This window comes from Nannospalax galili, unplaced genomic scaffold (assembly GCF_000622305.1).
Source record: "Nannospalax galili isolate Female #2095 unplaced genomic scaffold, S.galili_v1.0 scaffold346, whole genome shotgun sequence".
In the NCBI taxonomy this organism is placed as follows: Eukaryota; Metazoa; Chordata; class Mammalia; order Rodentia; family Spalacidae; genus Nannospalax; species Nannospalax galili.
The window spans coordinates 3055628-3071776 of record NW_008357637.1 but is presented as its reverse complement, the minus strand read 5'-3'; the positions used below and the strand labels follow the sequence as shown (position 1 = coordinate 3071776).

The 16149-nt window shown below is 41.6% G+C and overlaps 1 protein-coding gene across 3 annotated transcripts in view; it reads right to left on the bottom strand.

Annotated features, from left to right (window-relative positions):
• The window catches only part of Map3k20 (mitogen-activated protein kinase kinase kinase 20), a 172132-nt gene that overhangs the window by 28807 nt on the left and 127176 nt on the right, over positions 1-16149 (bottom strand). For 2 of the 3 annotated variants that reach the window (XM_008855275.2, XM_017794913.2), the window contains exons 12-14: positions 5189-5233; positions 3149-3179; positions 2917-3056 (exon numbers count right to left, since the gene is read on the bottom strand). In XM_008855275.2, the coding sequence (XP_008853497.1) occupies positions 2917-3056; positions 3149-3179; positions 5189-5233 (216 nt within the window). Of the gene's footprint in view, positions 1-2916; positions 3057-3148; positions 3180-5188; positions 5234-8130; positions 13627-16149 lie in introns of those variants that run through there. The other variant, XM_008855276.3, reaches the window with a different exon arrangement.

Sequence of the window (16149 nt, the reverse complement as noted above, 5' to 3'; positions counted from 1 at the left end):
TCATTAAACAATCACTGCTCCTTCTCTGTGCCTGCTGGGAACCACCAACCTGTGCTCCATTTGTATGGTTTATTCATGGTGGATATTTCTTATACACAGAATACAAACATAGCCCTTTGTGCCTGGCTTTTTCCATGAGCATCATTTCCAGGCTCATCCATGCTGCAGTGCATGTCTGCATCTCACTGCGTTCTCCTTCATGAACCACCAACAGCTCTCTTGTTCCGGTGTGTCCCCTGTCCTCCATTCCCACTTCTGCTAAGGAGCTGGGCTTTATTACTTTCTGTTTTACTATCCTAACTGGAATTTCAAAACCAAGCCTCTCCTTCCTAATCCACTGTAAAACTTCCAGAAGCAAAGTTTAAACATGTCAATTCTCAATGCTCTCCAGCTGTGATCACATTCCAGACCTCCAGCCTAAAGGTGAAAGCAGTCCAGGAGCTGGCCTACCCTCAGTACATTCCAGCTGCCTGCAGATCCTCTCCAGGCCTGGCTTCCACCAGACACAGTAAGTCACCTTCTGCTCCTCTCCTTCCCTTCCATTCCATCTTTCCCAACTTCTGTGGACATCCCTGTTCTGTCCTTCTTCTAAGATCCAGCTCAAAGTCCCCCTTACCACCCCCCATACACACACACCCTACAGAGTTTCCCTCTCCATCTCCACCCACTGCTCCTCCCAGGTCAAGGTGGACAGCCCCTTTTCTTCCAACTGTTTCTAAGAAGTTGAATGCACATGTTTATCTCTTCTCTGGGATATAAATTCCTTAAGGGCAGGTGAATTTTCACAGGCTCAATCTTGCAAGTAGACTTTCATTGAATTTGATGGGCCATGAAGACTATGCTGAGATATTACGTGTCTAATGATACTAACCAGCACAGACTGGACACTTTGGTTGTCCCTAGCCCTGTTTGGGAGTATTTAAATCACTTTGGTCATACCTTGCCACTCCCTTTCCCTCTGGCTGATCCTTAAGGAAACTTGGTAAAGACAGCAGAGGCTAAGGACAGGTGGGGCATCTTACTTGGCATCTACTGAATAAGATAAAATTTATAAAACTTCTCTTTTGGAGCTCAAAAACATCTGTAGTGAAGTAAATCATTTTCCTTCTGTGGCAACCTAAGCCAGGATAGATTTCATTCCTTGCTTTTGAAATCAGTGTTCACTCATGTACTTTCTTGTCCACCTTGCAGGAAGGAAGCCAGCATTTGCTTTTTCTTGCAGATGGTTTCTTGTGGTTAGTGCCTGGCTATTATCCCAAGGGTATGAGAGACTGCAAAACATGGTCTTGCATGGATCTGGGCTCTGTGGAGTGAAGGGACTAGTTCTCCCTGGGCTTTATGGGACATACGTAGAAAAACCAGGGTGAGGAGCACTGAGTAAAGGGCAACTCATTGGCGTGTAGGCAGAGCCTTTGTGGAGGTGTGCATTTGGGTAAGAACTGTTTTCTTTCCACCTTTATTCTATTGCCTCTTTCTAACCTGCATATATTCCTCTGTCCACCCACACTGGAAGTGGGATTTGGGGAGCAATTTGATTTTAAAAACATTTCTTTGGGATTTATTTTTATTTTATGTGTATAAGTGTATTGCCTGCATGCATGTAAGTGTACCCGTGTGTGCAATGCCCACAATACCAGAAGAGGCCAATGGATCCCCTGGAACTGGAACCAAAGCTACCATGTGGGTTCTAGGAGCCCAACCCAGGTCCTCTGGAAGAGCAGCCAATGACTTAACCGCTGAGCCATTTCTCCAGTTCCAAATTTGATTTTTATATTTGGCATGGGACAAACTTTCTGTGTAACCTAGTCTGGTCATAACTTGTGATTCTTCTGCTGGAATTACAGGGATAAATAGTCTGTAAGATTTAATAGTCTGTGATTTAATAGTCTGTAAGATCTCTCTTGAAACAGATCTCTAGTTAATAACATTGTCTCCACAGATAATCTGCAATTGTTACTAGGTTTGAGCTGTTAACTGAAAAGCCAAACAAACAGATGTAGTTCCTGGGTAACTATTATTTATTTATTTAGTGCTGGATGTGGGATCCAGGGACTTGGGCATGCTACATCCATCAATTTTCTACCTCTGAGCTCCAGCCCCAGCCCTGAACTGGGCTAAATTGCAGAAAGAACAACAGCAATAGCAATGAAAACAGGTTTAGTTTGAAACTTTCAATGCGAAAGTTCGGGGGCAGAATGTTAGGATTTCTGGACTTAATTGGGGCTTCAGAATATGCATGTGGTGCCTGCTTATTCCTGTGACTTTACATGATGGTGTTGGCTTATTATTTCCTTGAGCCATGCCCAGGTTCCAGGCACTTAAGAATTCCTCATGGATGTCTGGCCTCTCCAATATTAAGTGAGTTGCCTCCTGCTAGTCTTGGGTATGGTGGCTGCTCTGTAGGTGTCACTCTGTCTTAGTCTTGAGTTCTCTCTCCCACTAAGCTTTGTCCTACACCCAGACCTTTCCTCTGGCAGTTCTTCCTGCTGGAGCACCTCCTGTGCTAACCCTTTGCCTCATTAATGTTACTGTCCTGAGCACTTAGCTCCTTCATCACATCCTTCCAGAAGCCTGCCCTCACCCCAACCCACCTGTTCTTTGTGGCATTTCTTAGAGTTGTCACTGTCCAGTACTTCATCCATGGTGCTCCTCCCACCACTAGAGGCTTCCTGATGGCACAGGGGTGATATGCCAGTGTACCCAGGTCTCTCTTGCTGTGCCAGGCTAACCTGTCTGCTGTGGGATTATGAGGCTGGAGTAGGGGCAGCAAGGGGGCTGCTGGTTAGGGATATACCTGGAAGCATTCCAGCACCTGAGGACCAGCACTGTGCTGCTTCCATCCCTCTCAATATGTAGCCCCCTACATAGCACATGCTCAGTAAATGTTTATCGATGGGATGCTCTCCCGCCAGGTACCTTAAAATGAATGATGTGTCCCTTGGAGACAATGCCCATGTCTTTCAAGTCTTCTTCCTCCAGAAGCAGCAGCCGCTTGCCTGTGATGTTGTTTTCCTTAAACAAGCTTGCATACCCACTCATCTCTACTGAAGAGTCACCTGGGGGAGGATAGTGGAAAGAAGGAAATAAGACCAAATCATGGCAAAACAAAGTTAACTCCATGAATAAGAAGGTAATTTATTCTACTTGCCTTTTCTGACGAGCTGCTGAACCCAAAAATACTGTGAAGAGAGGACATACATGGTTTGGGAGGTTCACATATAGGCAGTACCTGTTCTCAACAGTAAAGCACAGTTTTCAATGATTTGAATGTCTTGAACTTAGCCACGAAGGTAAGCTGGGAAAGTTCGTCTCTGAAGCCTTAAAATCTCAACCTTTCAAACTGAAGATAGTTCTCCCAAAGAGGGTCTCCAACAGTTGACGGGCTTCTTTGGGAGATATTTCAAAACTTTCCTAGAGGGTTTTTATTTTTGTTTTGTTTTATATTTGAGACAGGGTCTCCCTGTAGTCCCAGCTGGCCTGGGACTGGCTATGGAGACCAGGGTGGCCTCAGTCTCACAGAGATCCACCTGTCTCTGCCTCCTGAATGCTGAGATTAAAGGTGTGCACTACCATGCCTGGCCTTCTAGAGGGTTCTTACAGTGACTTTTCCACTTATATGCAGGTGGTGGGTTGCCAAGGGTACCAATTTCAGAAACTGTAACAGGGACCACACTGCAGTGGACAGAGGGATTGACAAGAATGAGGATTCTGTGCTAGGCCTGTCAACAGCCACATGGCTAGGGACAAGGCAAAACATGGAGCTTCCTGTGTCTAGTGAGGTCATTAGACCAGGGGATCCCCTGTTCTGGTGTCTTGCTTGGCCTAACATTAACTGGTGAAGACACATGGACAGGAGGTAGACTTAGTTACTCTGACTTCCTGAATCCCTTGACACTAGACTTTTATTTAAATGGCTTGGGAGCCACTCAACCTCAGAACAAAGACTAAAAATAGTTACTAGAGCTCAGTTCTTTCAAATCGTTGAAGGATATGGACCAACTTTGTAGCTAAGAAAGACGCAATTACATACAGAGACAGGGCTGGCAGGAGACGTAGCTTCCTGGGGCTCCAGGAACGGGGAGAAATGGAGGGAGCTGGCACCCTGCTTTGACACACTGCAGAGCCACTGGGGCTGCCTCATGCTGAAGGAAATTTGACTTCACAAGAATACAAAGAGCAGAGGCAGCATGCCCTGGCCTCCACAGGGCTGAGCTGCAGAACGGATCTCCTTAAGTTTCTAGTCATGAGTCTGTTCCTTGAGGGCACTGTAGGATGTCTAGCCTGTTCCCTGAGGTGGGGCTCATCCTTGCTGGGGCTAGCTAGCATTCCATCTTTATTTTTTCTTCATTTAATGATGTCCTTGGGCTTGGAAAATGGACCTAGAGAAACGTGAATCTCTGAGGTCTCTCAGCAGTTCTCACACCTGCTTTGCCATTAAGGACACAAATGGAGACAGAACAGGCTACATGGGATTATTCCTTGATTCTACCCAGAGTTCAGATGTACTCTGGAATTAAATATTCTGCCTGCATCCTCTCTGTGATGTGGGAACTGTAGGTAGGACTGTGCCCATTCTTCCTGGGGAGGGCCAGAGCAGGGATGGCAGCTTGGAGTCTGGCTTTTAGTGAGCAGGCTTGAGGTAGGAAGGGAACTCTAGCAGGGAACTCTAGCCTGTCATTGCCCACGTCACATCCCTCGCCTCTGTGCTCAAGTCTACACCTGGCATTTTAGGTGTGTTTGATTTCCTGGGTCATAGCTTTAATTTTGTTATTTGTAATACTATACTGGAGCATTCTTCATAGTTAGGAAGATGGGACCCTTGTAAGATTGAGGAGATACTTGCTTTGCTATTGCATCCTTATTTTCCATCATTATTGTATTTATTTATTTATTTATTTAATTTTTGAGACAGGGTCTCCCTGTGGCCTCAGCTGACCTGGAACTTACAGTGCAGACCATTGTACACTGGTCTGGCTAGCCTCGATCTCAGAGAGATCCTCCTGCCTCTGCACCCCAAGTGCTGGGATTAAAGGCGTGCAACCACCATGCCTGGCAATTTGCCCAAAGAGGAGTTTGGTATCTACTTGCCAGTTAGACCCAAATCTCTCTTAACTGCATTTCTAAATTTGTGGACAAATTTGTGTGCTTCCTGCTCAGATCCCACGAGGCATTAACAGAAGCAGCTTACCACGTCGTCTTCAGTCCATGAGCCAATCTCAAAGGAAGGCAGCAGCTGCATGGGAGATATGAACGGAATGAACAAAAGGAGGTAACACTGTGTTTTTGGTTTACCCTCTCATCCCAGCTCTCAGTTGCTGCTCTGACTTGCATCCCCTGGTAGGCTAGGCTGAGTAGAAAACAGTTTCCTCAACCTCCAGAGGCTATTCTCAGTGCCCCAAGGATTCTGACCTTGGAAGCTGATTTATACATAATTCTTGGCAGCAATCCATTCTACTTTGTGAGCTATTTCAGGGGCACTGTGTACAACTTAGTATAATCTTCTCCTGTATGTAGCTCAGCAGGATTGGTTTTTATATCTTATAGCAGGGCCTTGGAATCAAGGAATTTCTGACATTTACCAGATACCAGAGCCTGCTTTAGAATTCTTGGCCAATCGGAGGATCATTTACCACTGGGATTTCCAAGTGACCACTCGGTAATCAAATGGCCTATTTTAGCCTATTCTGCAAAGGGGATTCCTCAGTATCTAAATACCTCACTTGCATGGAGGAAGCAGTACATGTGAAACTGGAACGGTCTTTGAAATCTGGGTGCAAGTTGCTCTAACACAGACTAAAAGACCCTTGCCCATGACGTGAGCAGGAGTGAAGATGTGCTGAGTGTGTCAGCCTGTGCTGTTTCCACAGCTAAAGAGCTCTCACTCCATGGGACCCCATGGTCATAGTCTACTTAACAAATATGTAACTTGACAAAGTCTATGCCCTGCGGGCTAGAGTGTGGCATAGCCATTAGCTCTAACTAGCTTGAATTGTCTAAATACTTAGATCACTTATGGGAAAACATGCCAAAGTGTCACCTAACATCTGTTACAAACAGTACTTTTTGTGAGTGAATTGGAAAAGAGAAGTTGATGGGGGTGGATGTGATCAAGACACATTGTATGAAAATCATGAAGAATTAAAAAAAGAAAAAGAAGTTGAATTTGGTTGCTTTTATTATTAGTGTGACCACAGTAGGCGAGCTAATCTTTCTCACTTAGAAGTATTGATCATGTTCAAAGTCTCAAAACTGTTAGGAAAGATATAGACCCTATAAGGAATTTTACTAGAGCTAAGAGTAAAACAGGTATGGATTATACATGAGGAAGTCACTGTCATAGTTTATTTAGTGTCTAGCATACAATACTTGGTTCATTTGTATGTGTGCATGAATGCATGTTCATGTGGGGGTATACCTGCAAGTGTTCATGCATGTGGAGGCCAAAGGCCAACCTTGGGCATCGTTCCTCAGGCATCATTCACTTTTTTTTTCTTTCCTGAGACTAAGTCTCTCACTGGCCTGGAACATGCCAAGTAGGCTAGGCTGGCTAGCTAGTGAACCCCAGGGATCTGCCTGTCTCTGCCCCTGCAGCACTGGGATTCTATGTGCAGACCACCACACCTGGCTTTTTACATAGATTCTGGACATCAAACTCAGGGCCTCATATTTGCAAGGTAAGCACTTTACCAACTGAACTATCTCCCTATCCCTACCTGGTTATTTTTTTTAATTGAGCTATCTTGTAGAATGAATAAAATTGAAGGATGTATGTACTCAGTTGCCAAATTCTTTGGTATAGAGCTCAGTGCTGATAGGCATACAAAGATTGATATATTCACAAGGGTACTGTAGCATATTACAGGGGAATGGAAGGCAAGCATCTTAAGCTGTATAGGCCCAGAAAAAGAGAGATGATTCTAGAAGAAGCAACTAGGCAAGACACTGGCCATGGGGAGTGAGTAGGTCACGTTCACTTCATTGGAGCACAGGATGAAGTGGGCTTGAGTTGGAAGAAAAAAAGAGGCAGATATTGGATGTGGCAGAGTGGGATTTAAAAAAACCAGCTGTTAAAATAAGCATGACTGTGCAGACTTGGGGTACTATATGCAAGTTGCAAGGACATAAAGCATATGCTTAAATCAGTACTGTTCTCCATACATTCTGTTCCCCCGTGCACTTCAAATCCCCCATGGATGCCCCCTTCCTCCTCTGAAACACAGAAGCTATGTGGGAGTCACCAAGCACACTCACCTGCTTTAATAATGCGGATGAGAGAGAAGCAAATCTGAAGCTGAACTTGATCAAAGAAAATACATGTCAAGTTTGATTTCTTCACAGAGCAGCTGGATACAGCTGCAGAAACATTGCCATTCCCTTCTCCCGTCATGGACACAAATGTGAAATAAGGAACTTTCTGATTAGTTCAAGAAACAGCAAGATGTGTTATAGAAATAATTCCTTGTATTAAGACTGGCCTTTACAGGAAGTGTGCGTGTGCGTGCATGCGTGTGTGTTTGTGTGTGTCTATGTATGTATGCTGTTTTGACTTTTATATAATTTTCAAACATTGTGCTAAACAAAATTGAGAAATAAGTATTTCTTGAATGAAGATTGCAAATGAAACAACCAGCATCTTTGGTTTTAATGTGCAAAGGAGAGTAGAGTTCTTGTCATGCTGTGGCTGGTTCATCATCATGATGCACGGAAAAACCCTGGACCCTGCAGCTCCCTCCAGCAGGAGTCTGCAGGATGCTTGCAAAGATCAGTGACAGGAGGGACAGAGCCAGGCACTGCTGCAAGATGGTTTGAATTTGGTAGATGGGATAAGAGTTAATGATCTCCAGCCACACTGTGGCTCATCATCTCCTTTATGTTTTCTGTACCTTGTTAACATATCGGTGTTATCGACTGTAGTTGACTTCTAAGTCTTTCTGTTTTCTTTGGGAATAAAATAAAAAAATCCCTCATGACTGCCCTATCACTTTACAAATTCATTATTTACACTCCAACTGACTTTAGTAGAGCAAAGCTAGCACTCATGTGCACGTGTGTGACACCGATTTCTTCAAAGGATGTTGGGAATCCAGTCTAACAAAGATCTTATGTACATAGTGACACATAACAAAGGGATTTACTGTCAAAACGTTTATTGCAAAATGGAGTCTTAGAACAAAGGAAAGCGAAGAAAAGTTCACATCAAAATGAAATGTATGACACCAACTTAGGTTTCTGAATACATTGTGGACTTTGTGCCAGAATATCAAATTCCAACCACGAAGTCAGTGACTGAATAGTCTTACCACACAAGAGCAAAATTTAATCTTCCATACAAACATTATACACGGTATTTGGCATAAGACTTGCTCATAATAACATTGCAATAGAATAACTGAGAGAGAAATTTTGTTAAAAACAAAGTGATAATGCCATCTATTAAAAGCTCACACTCAAAGAATATAAATATTTTCTAACAGTACAGTTTTTTAAAGAGTGAAAAGCAGTATGTGCAGTGTATCACATCTGAGTCAAAAGATATACTATTCTGCACACGATACAAAACAGTTAATGTAGGTGCCTGAAACTCTAGTTTTGAAATAATCACATGCCAGAAAGTTCCTCACAGGCAATGGAGTGCACACAAAGCTGGGGTCTGAGAAAACATGGCCAGCCCCTGATTTCCTGATAGACATTCATTTTTCCTGACAGAAATGCTATGCCTAGAGCTGTCAGGTCATGCTACAACCGGAAGAATGGAACCTTTTCGACATCGCTTAACATCTACACAGGAAAAGTCTTCCTCAAAAGCAGCAGAAGGTGCCTGATTATAGAAAGGATTAAGCTTTACTCTGGCCGTGTGGTATGTGAGAGTCTGCTAGTTTTACAAGGCTGCCCAAGTCTAGTGTAACAACAATAACAAAAAAATTTAACTCAGACTAAGTTTTAAAACCATTTTTTTAAAAAGTAAACTCTTACCATTTTAATGAAAACCAAAGTTGTATATATAGCAACACTAAGGGAAAGCAGTCTGGGTCTCTCCTAAACACCCTCTTTCCCCCCAGTCCCTTTGATTTTTAATGGGGATTGAGTTTGAATACCTCAGCTGGTGTTTAAAATGTGACAAATTCACTGCACATGAAAAAAAGTCACTAGTTAAAATCCAGCTCTCAATATTTCCAGAGCTTCAAAAGCAGTGCACCATATGCCTTTAACCTTATCCCATTGCTTATTTGGGTTAAATATTAAAATGTGATTTTGCTTTAAAAAAGGATTAGGAGGCCGGGCGTGGTGGCACATGCCTTTAATCCCAGCACTTGGGAGGCAGAGGCAGGCGGATCTCTGTGAGTTCAAGGCCAGCCTGGTCTACATAGTGAGTTCCAGGACAGCTGGGGCTACAGGGAGACCCTGTCTCAAAAAGACTCCCTCCTGCAAAAAAAAAAAAAGGATTAGGAAAGGGGGCTTGTAAACTAACTTGGCCACTTTGCAGAACTATAGCCACCTCAATAAATTCTACTATTGTGTACCCCTCCCTCCAGGTGAATTCAGTTATTTCATAAAGTTCCCACCAGTAAGCTTAAGGGGAAGAAATCATTTCCACAAGGTGATTTGAGATAAAACCACGAACTTAACAAAATTCAGGTGTACTTACCATTCTGAAAAGGTATTTTATTTACAGGTGTAACTTTGTTTGGAGAAAAAAATAATACAAGATGGAATTCTACAACCACTAAGTTTAACAAGCTTCATGGCGGGAAGGGGACTATGCTGTTGGTATTTTAGATGGAAGTCTTTCCAGGATGGGACTGTCCCTAGTAAGCAAGACACCACTAGGTCTTGGCAGTAAATGCTGGCCCAGTCACTGTGACAACTGAAAATGTACCCCATTAGATGACAGTACTTCTCAGCTGAGAACCACTACAGGTGCCCTCAAATCCTACACACTCAACTTTACGAGTAAAGAACAAAAGGTAAAAGGTGATATTTTCAATTGTATGACTGACAATTCTTACCATAATTTAGAATTCCAACTCTCATTCTGAACCTTTACATTTCTCAGGATTTAACTCTTCATTTTTGAAGTGTATACCTTTGTAAGTCAAGTAATTGGGACTAAATCTAACACTGATAATTTGCCATTTCAAAAACTGATCTGAGAAGTGAATTAGGTATTGCCAGTTAATATCATTAGAAATTCTGCATGTGGCTAACAGATATTCTTTATCAAATTAATTGAATGCAAGGTCCTCTGGTAATTTTTACAGACCGTGTGGGAACATTATAGAATCTGGTTCATATGAGACTTCAGGTTTGAACATTTTCGTACTAGAAGGACACGAATTTGGAACAGTAAAAAAACAGCCAGTGCCAAACTGTCTGGTTCCAGAAGGAGAGCAATTGCATGCTTCTCACCAAGGCTGGTCCAGCGGTTCCTAAATCCCGTGGTTTCTTGACAGAGTATATAGCTAGGAGCATGTCTGGAACGTTGGTGGGGGAAAATGGCAGCAGTTGAGAGATGGGGGAAATATTAATGGTAAGCCAACTCTGGGTACAGAGCCCACCCAGTAACTTTCCCCTACAATTTGATTGTTTCTAATGCACTAAAAATTTAGAGAGTCATATGAATTTATGTATAAATTAAGAAAAAATATTAGTTTCAGCCCAGTTATATGTTCTAAGCATGCTCCAATTAGTGGGGGGCAAGGTTTACAATCTTCTACACAGGGCACAGCTCCTGCTACTCACAGAGATCCCTTCACTTTCCTCAGCTTTGCTCAAATGTTACCTCTTAGAGGGGCCTTTCCTGACCATACTACTTTGAAAACCTCTTCTCCCACCAGCCTCCTCCTCCTTCCTTGCTTCATCTTCCAGTATACACTTAGCACATATTAGCATAGTATATGATGCATGTTCTATTGATGGTTGATTCCTGCTCACTAGCATGCACGATCTGTGAGTGTAAAGACTATCACCTGGCTGTTCCCTAGAACTCAGCGTACAACAGGGTCCCAGTGAAAATCTATTAAATGAAAGACTATTTCTGCCTGGGCAGGTGTGCAAGAGGCTTTAAGACACTGTATCTTCCACTTTCTCCTTCAGGTCCCCATGGCATGCTGGGAAATTAGGAGCTGCAAGGCATCCCTTTTGCTCCACTCCAAGGTTTTCTATCCAAGTGGTCTGGCTGTACATCTGGAGTATGTATATGCATGCAGAGAGAATTACAGCAGAATGGGCATGAGGGGGACCCATCTTAGACAGAGTTCACCTTTTTGCTGTGTTTACTCAGTCTGTGCGTGGGGACCCAGCCTGCAAACACCTAAAGACAGGTGTACCTGGCCCTGGCACATAGGTTCCAAGGGCAACTGAATTAAACCTGTTTGAACAGCTTATATTCTAAGAATGTTCTCTTTATTTTTCTTGAAAGCTATCCATTTTAAACTTAATTTCATGCTTCTGAACAAGTATCACTTGAAATCAATAGCTTAGTGTTCCCGAAGGCTACTGAACCCACTTATTTTTCAGTGCCTTTTACCTGGCAATTAATAGTAGCTGCTGTTGAGAGGCACCTGCCATGGTCCTGCTCAATACTGCATGTTTTACACACTTTCTTCTGATCCCTTCAACATTCCCTTTGAAGAAGGTTAGCATTCTTGTCATGCTAAGAAAGAATAAACAGGCTCACAGAGATTAAATAATTTGCCTAAGATTGTATAGCAAGCAGACACCTAGAACATTCTTGTAGTTATTTCTGCCCCAATCAGGCTGTAGAATGTGCTGATCATTTCAGGTATGACTTTTCAGTTTACAGTGAGGTTTAGAAGCATATCCTAACTCAAATTCCAAAAGACTTTATGATCAAACAAACTTAGAAATAATAATATATGACCTCTAATGCTTTCTTGAGACAGGGTCTTGCTCAGTGGCCCAGGCCGGCTGGTATTAAACTCACAACCATCCTGCCTCAGCTTCCAAGTGAGCCACCACACCAAATGTTATTCTTTCTTAAAACTTTCATATATAAAAAATTCCATCAAAAGTATTTCAGTTTTACAGTAGAATGATACTCTTCTGATTTAGACTTCAAAAAAGTCTTTGGGTTATTTTGCATTTATATAATTATAATTTTTGTAGAACTTCAGAGTTTAAGCAAGTTTTGACAACTGTGCTGGTCTTCTGAGAGGACCTCTGGGTAGCCAGGTCTTCACTGCTGTAACATCTATACATATTTCCTTGAAATACCAGCATTACAGGGCATAGTTTTTTTTAAAAGGCAACTATATAGCTAGATTTAACATAGAAAGGCCCCTTCAGAATGTACTTGTGCCTAAGTGGGATAATTTATCTTTGCTACTCCTTATAGAATATTCATTTTTTTCTATACATAGATCAGATTCTAGGATTATTATGCACCTCTGGAAAATAAATAAATAGAAATCTTTTCCTGGATGTAAGGAACAGACTGAGTGCACGCCTAGAATCATCTGGAATCATCTCTTAGACCATATCTTCCTCTGTGTACAGGACAAACTGAACCTTGGGTGACAGCATGCTCTTGTTAGATGCTTCCAGAGGATGCAACATCTGCTGCTTGTTTCAAATCAGAGTATTCTTCCTTCAAATGTTACACTGAGAATAGTGTTTGAGGAGCTGTGCTATTTGGTATTGAAAATTCTTGGTGTTTAGATATTTCTGAAAGCATTTTGTTATAACCTTCTTTCATCTTGGTTGTTTTTTTTGTGGCTGGATTTTATAGTCATTATCAATCATTTCTACCATTACAATGTATTGTCACAAGGAAAAAAAAAACCATAGTGTGTTACAGAAGAATCAAGTGTCAAAGAATTAGGAGTGAAGTACTTGTTCAAAATGTATGTTTTCTCAACCAACCGGATAAAGGGAATAAAAGTCAAATACAAACTACAAAACATTCATTAAAAAAAGAAAAAGGCCTGAATGTCTTTAGTTTAAGCACACTATGCTGTGTATACAGTCACAATTTCTATAATCAGGCACCACAATTGCTGATTCATAAATATGCCTTAATCCACCCCCTCCCCGGCCTCCCTTTTCTAAAAGCAAAAATAAATCAAAAGTAAAACTGAGAGAGAGGGAAACTGCCACATAAATGTGCTTGACCTAAACACAGTGCTTGGTGTTCTGCCTCCTTATGCTGCTTTCTGCACAGACTGAGACAGTTTCTTCTTCTTCCTTTTTTTTTTAGCATTTTCAATTCTGCTGTCATTCACTATTATTATCCATGTCATTCTCTTCCTCCTCACCGTCATCATCATCATCATCATCATCATCATCACCTTCTGACAAGTCAAAATCACTGAACCCCAGGGCCATGTTGACTTTCTTCCCCCTTCTCTTAGATGTGGTTTTGGAAGAATTCTGCTTGGCTTGCATGTTTATCTGCATCCCAGAATGCAGCACAGCTCCTGCTTTGTTCATGGAGAAGATATCCCCAAAGCCCATCAGCATCATGGCCTGCAGACCTGGGTTCATGCCATGGCCCTCCCCGTTACTTGCTGCTGTGATCTGACATGACATCTCTGCACTGTTTGACTCCTCTGTTTTAGATTCAAAGTAAGACTCCTCAGACATTCTTGCAGCAAGAGGCAAGAAAAGCTATCAAGGGGGAAGAAAGGACAGAAGTAAAAAGAGAAATTAGGACCAATTTAAATCAGGAGAACAGATACCACAAAATTAGTTGGTACTACACAGGAGGTAAACGATTAGTGAAATACCCGAGTGCAGGGGATATGAGGACTCATTTAATGGCATTCTTGGCTCCAGCATATTTGCCACAATTTATGAATGACAGAGTAGATCATAACTGAAACCTTGCAAAGTGCCACCGCAAGCCAGATTTCAAATGGACAGGTACAAGTTTTAAGCTCTTATTTTGCTTAAAACAAAAGTTTTTAGGATTCTCTTAATTTTTCTCAATTTCACTTCCATACAGAAACATTTAATTAACCATTATGTTAATTTTTAAAAAAAATAAATTAAGCAAAGACTAATTCTCAAGCTAAAAAAAAAAGAAAAAAGCAGTAGCAGCAGCAGCAGCCCTGGGCCAAGGAAGAAAAGCTCAGAGGGAGCAAGTGTAAGAACAGCCCAGTGGTCAGGATGGTTCTGCAAAAGTCTGGAAGGTTCTACCTCCTCCACTGGATCAGTATTATGAAATGTACAATGGAAATAAGCTTAGAATTTATTAGCTTTCATTTATGCCTAACTAAAGCCAAATCTGATGCTGTATCATTTATTCAAAGTATTAAATAACTCACTTGTGAATAAATTCTAGATTCTGTCTCTAACTTTTAAGTTATGCACAGTGAGCACATGTGAAAACTGGGGTAAGTATTAATTAGTGTTAACTCAGATATCTTGTAACTTTTCTGTATCTTCCAATATCTACCTTTCCTGCTTTTAATTGAACTTTTGTCTATGAGTTCTTTCTCACAGTAGTGACAAATATTTGCTCCCTCTCTTATGTAATTATTTTCAGCAGCCAACCTATTATTCCATAATGTTTGGCCATACTCACTTTATGGTAAACTGTCAGGAGATGGAAACATGTTATAGCCTCTTATGTTGAGAAATAAGCAAATTAACCCTTGCACTTTTCATATGGATAAATGTACAACCAATACAACTCTGGGATGAACTTTGCTTTCTGGATATAAAGGCACCTAATATTTAGTACCAATTTTCTTTTTTTTCCTTTTATGTATATGAATGTCATGCCTACTTGTATGTAACTGCACTATGTGCATGCAGTGCCTGAGGAGGACAGAACAGGGCACTGGATTCCCTGATCTGGAGTTATGGACGGTTGTTAGCTGTCATGTGGGTGCTGAGAACCAAACCCAGGTCCTCTGCAAGAGCAGCCATTGCTCTTAACTGCTGAGTCATGTCTCCAGCCCCCTTAGTATCAATTTTCTAATTTTAATTTTTTTTTTATTTTTGAGACAGGGTCTCCTTGTAGCCCTAGCTGGCCTGGAACTCACTATGTAGACCAGGCTAACCTCAGTCTCACAGAGATCAGCCTGCCTCTGCCTCCTGAGTGCTGGGGCTAAAGGTATATGCTACTATGCCCAGCTTAATTTTAATTTTATTACTGTGCTTGTGTGTTTGAGTGTGTTTGTTCACACACACACACACACACACACACACACACACACACACACAGAGAGATGCATACATGCCACGGTATGTATTGGAAGGTCAGAGGACAATTTCCAGGAGTTGGTTCTTTCCTTCTACTGTGGGTTCCAGAAATTGAATTTAGGTCATTAGGCCTGTACAATAAGCACGCTTTTCTCATTTTTCAATTAATGTTGGAGCTTGGTTTAAAAACAAGTTCCTTCTATCAGGTAAAGAGCTCAGGAGTTGAGAGCTCAGGCATCCCAAGTGTATGGAAAACAAAGCTACTCCCAACACTGACACATCAGAACGGGAGTACCTTCCCTTGCAGTCACCCTTTTCAGCCTCTCGGATGTTCCAACTGGTCAAGACTCTAGGGAACTCCTTATTGCTTATTTATTTTATTACTGCTGAGGTCTCTTCTTACATTGTGTTAGACTCTAACAAGCTCCGTAAGTATTTCTCAAATAAGATTTTATTCATAAGATTTTTATAAGCTACAACAATTAAACATAAGTATTATCCTTATTCGTGCATAGAGAACTCATCTTTCCAAATATCTTTAATGTTTTCTTTTTAGGAAAGAAAATAGCATCTGTAAAATCAATTTGATAATATTTTTATACAGTTACATAAATGTTAGACCGTTTATATTTTAAGATCAGGCTGCCTACAAAAACCCCACAAAAGCCAAAAACCTAAACCAACCAACCAACAAAACACCCACCTAGGCCTAGTCTCCACTTCCTTTTAAAAAGATTTATCTTTTTTCAGCAGTTTTGTTTAAAGCCAACTAGAAACTGAAGTGAGGATAAAAGACAACAGGTACTTATAAAATACCCAAGTATAAAATTGATTCCCCTTAGAAGCATCAGTTCTAGGCAGAGGAGACATTGAAGAAAGTATTAAAAGAAAGAAAACTTGGGCCTCAGAAGTAAAAGAGGGAGGGACTCTCACTGCGACTGCTTCTTGCCGCCCACTGTTAGCTGGTAGCCTTCAGAGAAC